Below are 9,771 nucleotides of genomic sequence, written 5' to 3'. Positions count from 1 at the left end.
CCCCGTTTGGGGGTACCTGGCCTTGTCCTGCATGAACCCTGCTTTGGGGGCACCAGGCCCTGCCCTGCTGTCCTGGCCCCACCTTTGGGTGTCCCCAGGGGCCACCACCCACCTGCACTGCGGAGGAAACCAGAGCCGGCCCTTCCTGCCACCGAAATTCAGGACATTTTGGTGGTTTGAGAGCAAGTCTGGGGAGAGGATCAGCCCCCCTTGGCCCGGGGGAGGCAAATGGGTTTCACACGGAGCTTTTCCATCGTGTCCCCCCTCCAGGCCGAGGGACTCTCTCTGACGAACACGCCGGGATCATTTCCGTGCTGGCCCAGCAGGCGGCCAAGCTCAGCTCGGACCCCACGGACACCCCCGTGGTGTGCCTGGAGTCGGACACCGGGTAAGTTCCCAGCCTGCCGGGGCCACTTCTCCCCCCGTTTTCCTTTTCCCCAGCCCTGGGAGCCTCCCGGAGTCAGATCTCGGGAGCAGCTCCTGGAGGAAGCCCCAGCTCTGAAGCTGTGGAGGAGGCACTGCCACAGGGATTCACTGGATTAACAGGATTTTAAGAGGCAGGAACTGTAAAAGCAGTGGGAAAGCTTTTGGGAGGGGGGTGGTTACTGCAGCTCTGTTCCTTTTCCACACTTGGGATCCATGTGGATAACTCAGGCGGTGCTGTGGGAGTCAGGGATGGCTCCAGTTCACAGAGTGGGAAGGGAGGCAGGATCTGGCTTGGAGCTGGGGCTGCTGCAGCTGCTGAGTGATCCCGGGTCCAGTTCCCACCTCCACCAGCTCCTCCGCCCCTCCCTCAGCACTGTCTCCTTGTTTTAGGAACATCATGATCCAGAAGCACGACACCATCACTGTAGCAGTGCATAAGTTGGCATCCTGATCCTTGGAACCAGCTGCACTCCCAGCCCCTCCTCCCTGCACAACCCTGCACTCCAGCTCTGGTTTGGAACCCCAGTCCTGGGGTGAAGGCTCTCCCTCTCTTCTGAACAGCTCCTGTGCAGCTCTCCAGGTCTCCAACTCCCACTGTAGCACTTGTGGTGCTGAGGGTGACACGTGGTCACTCACCCAGCTCGTGGAAGGTCAGATCCTACCAGGTGCATGTGTGGTGTTGGTTGGAGAAATCAATAAATGACCTGTAAAAACACCCCTTTGCTTCTCTTTGGTCCACTGTGGGAGCTGGGCCTGGTGCTTTGTTTCCAAAGCCAAGTGAGGTAACTTCTCCCACTCCCTTCATTAGCATTTCTCTAGAGAAGAAAGTGGAATTAATGGAGGCTCCTCCAGCAGGAAAGGTACAAACACTTCCCAAGGAATTTCTCCTGGGGAATGTTTCACCTCCCCGAGTTAAACGTTCTGTGGGAGAATTTCTTGCTCACTGTGCCTCGGATTAAAGCTGGATGTGCTGGCCCTGTGTGAGCTGGAAATGGATGTTGGCAACATCCTCACAAACCCAGACCCCAGATTTGAAACAGTGCAGGGAAACAATCCTGAAAAAAGCCCTGGGAAGCTGCTACACTCCAGTGCTTCCTGTGTGGCAGGGAGAGAAAAGGAGCTGGGCTGCAGCTGGTCTCATGCAGGAGGGGAAGGGAAGTTTCATAGCAGAGCATGAGGTGAAAATTGGGCTGGGTCAGAGAGAAAATGACATTCAGGCTGCTCTGACTGGACTCCAACGAGCTGCTCTGTTCAGCAGTGCCAGTGCCAGTCCCCCGTGGAACAGGCAGGAGGAGGCTCTGCACAGCTGAGTCCACAGTCCTGTCCAGCTCAGTGTTAGTTCTCAGTAAAGCCCTGAGATCTCTGCAGGCCCAAACTCTGTGGTGGCCTCGAAGAGTCCTTCTCTGCTCTACCTACATCCCACCAAGGTGGAGCAGCTGGAGCTGGAGTATTTCCCCCTGGAATTCCAAGAGCTCTGAGTGAAGATGCTGCTGCTCCCAGCCCCTGCTGCCCCCCCTCTCCTTCAGGCCTTTAAACCACCCTCCCTGCAAACCCCATCCCATGTAAATAAAGCCTAATACAAGTATTAAAGGTCTTCCTACAGGGAAAGCTCAGAGACTCCCTTATTTCTTGGGCTCCTCTGGAAAGGTGGAACTTTGCCAAGGGAGGGAGCAGAGATCAGTATCAGGGTCCCACAGTGATCCCAGTTTTCTCTGAGCTCAGGAATGCCGACTGGGGTGGCAGTCAGCCCAGAGCAGGGCAGGAAGCACCAGGGCCATGTTTATCCAGGAGCTGGGGCACGTTTACACTGGGGGCAGGGAGCCAACCCCGCTGAGTCCCGGGGCTGCAGCAGCACAGCTGCTCCATCCCAGCTGCTCCATCCCAGCTGCTCCATCCCAGCTGCTCCATCCCACTGGAAATGCCAAAGTTTTCCAGACTATCCCCTCCTAAATGACAGTTTCCCAAGCCAAGGGCTGGGCAGGGACAGGCCTGGATCCAGTCCAGCACTGCCACCTCCGCTCCGTTCATCCGGCCACATTCAAAGCTTTCCCTGGAGTTACAGCCCTTGCAGGCTTCCCCTCCTCTTTCCCAACAGGATTTCTGCTCCCAACGCCCTGGATTTCCTGCTCCCAGCTGGAGAAGGGGAGGGACTCCGGCCTTGTGGCCTAACAGAGAGGAGGAGGAGGAGGAGGGGGAGGAGGATGGGCTCTGTAACTCAGCCCCAGCGCTTGCCAGGCTCCACGTTCTGCTTTGGGGCTCGCAGGAAGGACAGACACCATCATCCTCTCGGGATGTGAAGGAAGGAGCAGACTTTGGGCTGCCAAGTCAGGAAGGGGGGATTCAGGCTCTGGAGCAAATGAAGAGACAATTCCTCTTCACCATCGACTGTTCTGGGGAGGATTTTCCAGCATGAGGCAGCAAGGAGGTAAGGAAAGATTTCAGGATCATCAGCCCCAGCTGCTCCAGGGTCCAGCTGCTCCCTCGGGCAGGATCCTGCCTCTGCCAGAGGGGATGGAAGGGAGACAAGCAGAGGATGGGATTGGAAGAGCTTCCCGGGGGCTCAAAACTGGATCAGACAGACGTGACCCCCTGACTGGGGCACAAACCAAACTGCTAAAGCTGTAAAGGTGCTTCCCTTCAAAGCCCTTAAAGCTTAAGTCGTTACAGTAATTTGGTGGGAAAGAGAAAGGATATTAAACAGTTTCCAGGCAGGGATAATGTGTAATTTAACATCCCTTGTCAACAAAAGCTGGTGGATCTTCCCCCACCTTCCAAACTGAAGGCAGAGTGTGGGGTTTGCTCTGGCAGCAGCCAAGGGGTTCCAAGGCAGTTCCTGCCTTCAGGGGAACAGCTTTTGAACTGAAACAGCACTGCAGGAAGGTGTTAATGTGTCCTGAAACTCCCATTTCAGGGGAAAGGAAGGAGCATGAAGAGCCTGAGGAAGCTGGGAAGAGCCCAGGGGCCAGAGCAGCACATGGAGGGTGGGCTTGGGCAGTGGTGCTTCACTTCTTCCTGGTAAGCACAGAATAAATCCCACTGAACCCTCCGTGATCTGAGGCAGAGGGAAAGCCTCAAATCTCACTCAGAGGACAGGACAGGCTGATCCCACCCAGCTTCATCCTTCCCTATGGAATGGCAGCTGCAAACATCCCAGGGATGGACATGAGGGTCCCCAGCCCACAGCCCAGGGCCAAAGGTACCTTGCAAGGATAAAATGACTGTTCTCTACTCAAACACACCCCACTGGGGAGTCCTGTCCCTTCAGAAAGGGTGGGATCCCACCTTGGGCAGTGAGATGGAGCCAGGGGTTGACTGAGAGCAGCACACACACACTTGGGACTCCCTTCTCCACTCAAAGGCACCAGTTCTCCATTCCACAGGATTTAACACCACACAATCTTCCCACCAGTGATGAATCAAGGAATCCTTAAAGCTGGAAAAGATCTTTAAGGTCGTCAAGCCCAACTGTAATGAAGGCACCACCCTCCAAGCTGGGAAAGCTTTCCCCAGTTCCACCCCATCCCAAGTAACTTGCTGCCAATCATTAACCCCCTGCTACCAGGGAGGTGAGAGGGAGTTAAAATTAAGGACACAACGTGTGTGTCCTTTGCTCCCACGGCAGCACAAGCCTGGGAAACTGCCCTGGATAACATCCATCCTGCTCCTCTCACCCCCTCATCCACTCCCAGGGATCTCCAGCAGTGCCAAGACCCATTTAATTGTTGCTTTAGTATTAAAAAGTAACTCATAGAGCAAAAATATCCTGGAAGAGTTTGGTTCTAGTGTGATTTTGTTTCTTTTTCTTAGAAAAGGCAGTTTGCAGAGGGGTTTTTGAGGGTCTGTTAAGATGAAACTGCAGCACGGCCACCATGAGCTCACCCTGCTGACAATCCCCAACACCAGCTCAAGTGTCCCAGTTTGTTCATCATCATAACAAATTACCCACACGAGAAAAGCAAAAGGAAAAGCTTTTCCCCCCTCCTGATCCCCTGTGGCTCCTCACCTCTGTCTGCTCCTGACTCAGGTCAATGTCCTCGTGATGGGGATGCTCAAGACCTTTGGGATTTTCTTTGTGGCTTTCCGAGAGGAGGTGGGGGGCTCCTCTGAGCAGGTCAGCTGGATTGGCTCCATCATGTCCTCCCTGCGCTTCCTAGGAGGTGAGTTGGCATTCCCCAGGACTGGGACAGTGCTTCAACCCCAGGCACATTTGCTTTAAGAGCACTGATGATGTTCTGCAGATCCAATTCCCTTCCCAGACTGCTCCAAGCTGGACATGGTTGGTACCCACACGTGACTTCACAGGAATGTGGTCAAAGATGGAGTTGTGTGTCATTTAGGTGGGATATTGGGAAGGAATCCTTCCCTGGAAGGTGGTGAGGATGGAATTCCCAGAGAAGCTGTGGCTGCCCCATCCCTGGAAGTGTCCAAGGCCAGGCTGGAGCAACCTGGGCTAGTGGAAGGTGTCCCTGCCCATGGCAGGGGGTGGAATAGGTTGAGCTTCAAGATCCCTTCTGATCCAAAAGATCCTGGGATTCCAGGATTCTGGAGCCCCTCTGCTCTGGAGCCAGGCTGGGAGAGCTGGGGGGGTTCTCCTGGAGAAGAGAAGGCTCCAGGGAGACCTTGGAGCCCCTTCCAGGGCCTAAAGGGGCTCCAGGAGAGCTGGAGGGGGACTTGGGACAAGGGAGGGAGGGACAGGACACAGGGAATGGCTTCCCAGTGCCAGAGGGCAGGGATGGATGGGATATGGGGAAGGAATTGGCTGTGAGGGTGGGGAGGCCCTTTTATCACCTTCAGCCTGAGCTCTGTCTCTCTCCCTTGCAGCCCCGCTCGTGTCCATCGTGTGCCGGGGGCTGGGGGAACGTCCCACCTCCCTCCTCGGGGCCGGGCTGGTGGCCGGGGGGTGCCTGGTCAGCACCCAAGCCACCAGTGTCCCCTTCCTCTGCATCTCCATGGGACTCCTCCTGGGTGAGCAGCCTCTGACACACCTTCCCCTGGGCACCACCAAGGAATCGGCTCCTTTAACCTCAAACCTGGGGCAGGGTCTGCAGGGGAAGCAGAGGGCACACGGATTGTTCAGCTGGAGAAGAGGAGACAGGTCAGAGCTCCTGGGGGTCTGCAGCTCCCTCAGAGGGGCAGAACCATCTCTGCTCTGGGGGAGCAGGGACAGCAGCCAGGGAATGGCTGGAGCTGTGCCAGGGCAGGCTCAGGTTGGATCTCAGGAAAAGGTTCTCCCTCCAGAGGGTGGTTGGGCACTGAACCCCAGGGAATGGGCACAGCCCCAAGGCTGCCAGAGCTCCAGGAGGGTTTGGACAACGCTCTCAGGGACAGGGTGGGATTGTTGGGGTGTCTGTGCAGAGCCAGGAGTTGGACTGATGATCCCTGGGGGTCCCTTCAACTCAATTATTTTGTGATTCTGTAAACCTCGAGTGGCAAAGCATCCCCAGCTCCTTTCTATGAGATGCTGTGTGAACCCTCAAAACTCCATGCTCAGGAGAATAAAACAGAGTTTCAACACACTAGACCCAACTAACTGATTTTTTTCTGGCTCCAACAAATCCTGGCCTTTTAAAACCTCTCACTGAAAGGGCACAGCCTCCAACCCCCCAGATCTTTAACACCACCCACAAAACCTCGTTCCCCACTGACTCCAAGAGCAGAAATCCCACGTTCAGGGGAAATCCCTCCAGGAACGCTGCATCCCAGAGACTTGGCATGGCATGACTTCACATTCCAAGAGCTCATGGTACAGTTTGGGCACAGATGTGTTGTTTCTGACCCTCCCCAGGGCTGGGCTTTTCCTGCCTGTACCAGGCGGCCGCAGTGATGACGGCCAAGCGCTGCCGGGCACGGCTGGGCTTCTCCAACGCCCTGGCCCGCTCTGGGATGGGGCTCACCTTCCTCATGGCACCCTTCACCCAGCTCCTCCTCGACTTCTATGGCTGGCAAGGTGAGTGATCTCCTGCTTAGCCAAATTCATCAGCGCTGAGAGGGCGTCTGGGGAGAGCTGGGCACGGGAAGAGGCTCCTTTTAAAGATTAAAATTCAACAGCTCTGCCTCTTCCGGGATGGTTTGGGGACATCTTAATGATTAAACACCTAATCACGCATTAAAATCGGCGTCAAAACAGAGACCTGAGAAATCAAACCCAAAAATCCCTCCTTCTACTGCAGTTTCATGCCATCTTGAAGGTCCATCACAACTTCTAATGAGGGTAAACAAAACAAGCTCCCAGATCCCAGAGGCAGCTCTGGATTTGTTGTGTGCATCAGAGCAGAAAGGACTTCTAGGCAGAAAAACAGGAATAAAACTTCCTGTTTTGTTACCTCCTCCATAAGGAGGGGGCAAAATGCCTTCCCCTTGTGACAGACTTTCTCCATGTTCAATGCATGGCCTGTTATAAAAGCTTATTTTCTACTGTACCTCCTTCTCACTCCAAGAATAAAACACCTCCTGTCCTCCCTCAGGAACTCTCCTGATTTTTGGAGGCATCATGTTGAACCTGGTGCCTTCCAGCCTGTTGCTGAGACCCATCAGCACCCGACACTCCTCTGCCAAAACCCAAGGCTGTGAGTCACCAATGGCACAGAAGGACCCAGAAACTCCTGATGGAGGTTTAGATGGAACCACTGACAGGGAATTACACCCTCACAAGGCACAGGAGCTTCCCACCACAGAGAGACTCCTGATGTCCCACGGCAAAGATGTCTCTGATCCCACAAATCCATCTGCTTTGGGAAAGCTGGAGAAACCCACCCCAGGCAGATCCTCACCAGAAACGGCCACAGGGGCCAAGAGAAGCAACAAACCCCTTTCAGCAACCAAAAAAGAAACTTCTCAGCCTCTCCTGGACTTGTCCCCCCTGAAGGATCCTGTTTTCTTCATCTTCACGTGGTCTTTTTTGTTCAGCCACTTGGCCTATTTCGTGCCCTTCTTTCACCTGGTGGCAAGAGCCAGGACCCTGGGAATGAGCAGCATGGATGGCTCCTACCTCATCTCAGTGGCTGGTAGGCAAAGGAATCTTTTAAACCCATTTCAGAAGAGAAAACCAACCCAAATTTTGCCAAGAAATAGTCCCAGATATGTCCTAGAAGGAATGCTCCTGGTGGAAGTTGAGCTCACAGCCCTGATCCCTCTGTATATTCAGAATCCCCTTCTGGACAGCACAAGTTGCTCTCACAGGGTGGGTGGTTCTCCCAACCCAACGTGGATGACTCCCCATCCTCCCTGCTCCAAACAACCCCAATTTTCCAGTAAAAAGGTGCTCTCTGTCCTCCTGGAGCCTCCTCACCACCATCCCTGCCTTGCTTAAACCCACAACCCACAGAAATCACTCAGAACCCAAAGAGCTCCAGTTTGACCCAGGAGAGAAAAATTCAATATTGTGGAAAAAATCCACCTCCACGGGGTGGTGGAAAAACCAACCCAAACTCCCCAAAAAACAACCCCATGCCTGATTATAAACTGGGATTAACACGCTGGGTTAAGAAAGCAGCTCCAATGTCAGTCACATTCAAATATTTTATTGTACAAAAATACATTTTCCTTCTACAGAGCTGTGGGATGTTTAGCAGTGATGTGCTGTCAAGGGGTTTAGGAGAGCCCAGAAATTCAGGGGGTATTTTGAACTAAGAGTAGGAGGGACACAGTGGTGCAAGACATGAGCTGACAGTGAGCTCTCCTCTGATCTTTGGTTCATAAAAATGTATTGAGAAATGTAAAAAAACAAGTATCAGAAGTTTGCTGAGCCTTTAAAGAAATGCTGGGCAATTGGCTTCTTTAGAAAAATTAAAATCTCGTGCACATATTTCTTAATATTCCGCTTTTTCTCCATCTCAGAAAAGGGATCAGACAGCAAGTTTATCTCCCCTGTTTTTACTGAAGGGCATTTCAGAGATTTCTGCTGAGTGCAGAGCCCTTGACTGAATTTTTACCGACTGGTAATAGCTGGGAAAAGGCAAAAAAACCCCAAATATCAATTTTACAACAGCCTAAAAACACCTTCCTGTAACTCTTTGGCGTTTCAGCCCTTTGTGGTCGTAGCAGGCAGGTGAAACTGGGACGTGCCACCAGGAAAAAGAGGAAAAACTATCCCAATGAAGCGTTTTCTGAGGCTCTGGTGGCTCCTGTTCCCTCAGGCATCACGGAGATGCTGAGCCAGCTGCTCTCGGGCTGGGTGGCCGACCAGAACTGGACCAAGAAGTACCATTTCCACGTGACTTACCTGGTCCTGAGCGGGCTCACAAACCTCCTGGGGCCCCTGGCCACGACGTTCCCGCTGCTCCTCGCCTACACCGTGGCCTTCTCCGTGTCCTGTGGGGGGTTCATGGCTCTGGTGCTCCCGGTGCTGGTGAGTTGTGCTGACCTGCTCCCAACCCCAGAACTGTCTGGAACACACAGGGATCAGTCATGGGAGGATCTGGCTGGAGGGAATCCAGAGAGGCCACAGGGATGCTCCAAGGACTGGAGAACCTTTGCTTTGGAGCCAGGCTGGGAGAGCTGGGAATGTTCCCCTGGAGAAGAGAAGGCTCCAGAGACACCTTGGAGCCCCTTCCAGGGCCTAAGGGGGCTCCAGGAGAGCTGGAAAGGGACTGGGGACAAGGGATGGAGGGACAGGACACAGGGAATGGCTTCCCACTGCCAGAGGGAGGGATGGATGGGATATTGGGAAGGAATTCTTTCCTGGGAGAGTGGTGAGGGGCTGGGATGGAATTCCCAGAGAAGCTGTGGCTGCTTCATCTCTGGAAGTGTCCATGGCCAAGCTGGATAAACTTGGAGCAACCTGGGATGGTGGGAGGTGTCCCTGCCCACGGCACTGGATGGGCTTTAAGGGCCCTTCCAACCCAAACCATCCCAGGATTCCTTGATCAGGATGAGGAGGCATAATTATAATTAGGCATTTCTTTCTAGGAAGGAATTTACAGTTTAAAACACCTTCCTCAAAGTCTTATTGTCTGGAAGCCAGAAAAGTATCTCACATCCCAGTAATTTCCATCCTGGCCTTAGGGAGGCGAAGGGATTCCAGGCTGGATCAGACCTAGGGGGAGCAAAGTCCTTCCAAAGCTGCAGCTGAAGAGGAAACTCCCCAGGAAAAACATCAGTTAATCTCTTGTGCTTTAAAAACAAATCAATACATCTCTTCTGTTCACATATTCCCATGAAATCCATCACTAATGATCCATTTTGGTTTACCAACAGGTGGATCTGGTGGGTGTGGAAAAGCTCCACAGCTACCTGGGGTTTGCTGCCTTCTTTGCAGGGATAGCAGCCATTGGAGGACCTCCTCTGGCAGGTAAATACTATATATAATATAATATAATATAATTAATATAATATAATTAATATAAT

The 9,771-nt window shown here is 53.3% G+C and overlaps 2 protein-coding genes across 6 annotated transcripts in view; both read left to right on the top strand.

The window, feature by feature from the left end:
- Positions 1-47: 47 nt before the first annotated feature.
- On the top strand, positions 48-1,141 carry LAMTOR5 (late endosomal/lysosomal adaptor, MAPK and MTOR activator 5; the record flags this gene model as incomplete). Its single annotated transcript, XM_018079815.2, has 2 exons — positions 48-388; positions 817-1,141. Coding segments are annotated over 2 exons (402 nt in total), but the record flags the coding sequence as incomplete, so codon positions are not given.
- A 1,474-nt stretch (positions 1,142-2,615) lies between these two features.
- The window catches only part of SLC16A4 (solute carrier family 16 member 4), a 13,601-nt gene continuing 6,445 nt past the window's right edge, over positions 2,616-9,771 (top strand). The window contains exons 1-8 of one of the 5 annotated variants that reach the window (XM_018079810.3): positions 2,616-2,851; positions 3,338-3,441; positions 4,451-4,583; positions 5,248-5,391; positions 6,212-6,373; positions 6,891-7,430; positions 8,562-8,773; positions 9,622-9,715. In XM_018079810.3, the coding sequence (XP_017935299.2) occupies positions 2,836-2,851; positions 3,338-3,441; positions 4,451-4,583; positions 5,248-5,391; positions 6,212-6,373; positions 6,891-7,430; positions 8,562-8,773; positions 9,622-9,715 (1,405 nt within the window). In that variant the 5' untranslated portion in view covers positions 2,616-2,835. Of the gene's footprint in view, positions 2,852-3,337; positions 3,442-4,450; positions 4,584-4,604; positions 4,703-5,247; positions 5,392-6,211; positions 6,374-6,890; positions 7,431-8,450; positions 8,774-9,621; positions 9,716-9,771 lie in introns of those variants that run through there. The other 4 variants (XM_018079813.3, XM_025895898.2, XM_018079811.3 and 1 more) reach the window with 4 other exon arrangements.

The sequence above is a fragment of the Manacus vitellinus genome, unplaced genomic scaffold, assembly GCF_001715985.3.
Source record: "Manacus vitellinus isolate BGI_N305 unplaced genomic scaffold, ASM171598v3 scaffold_47_pilon, whole genome shotgun sequence".
NCBI lineage: Eukaryota > Metazoa > Chordata > Aves > Passeriformes > Pipridae > Manacus > Manacus vitellinus.
Note: the sequence above shows the minus strand (reverse complement) of the source record. Positions and strands in the feature narration are given on the sequence as shown.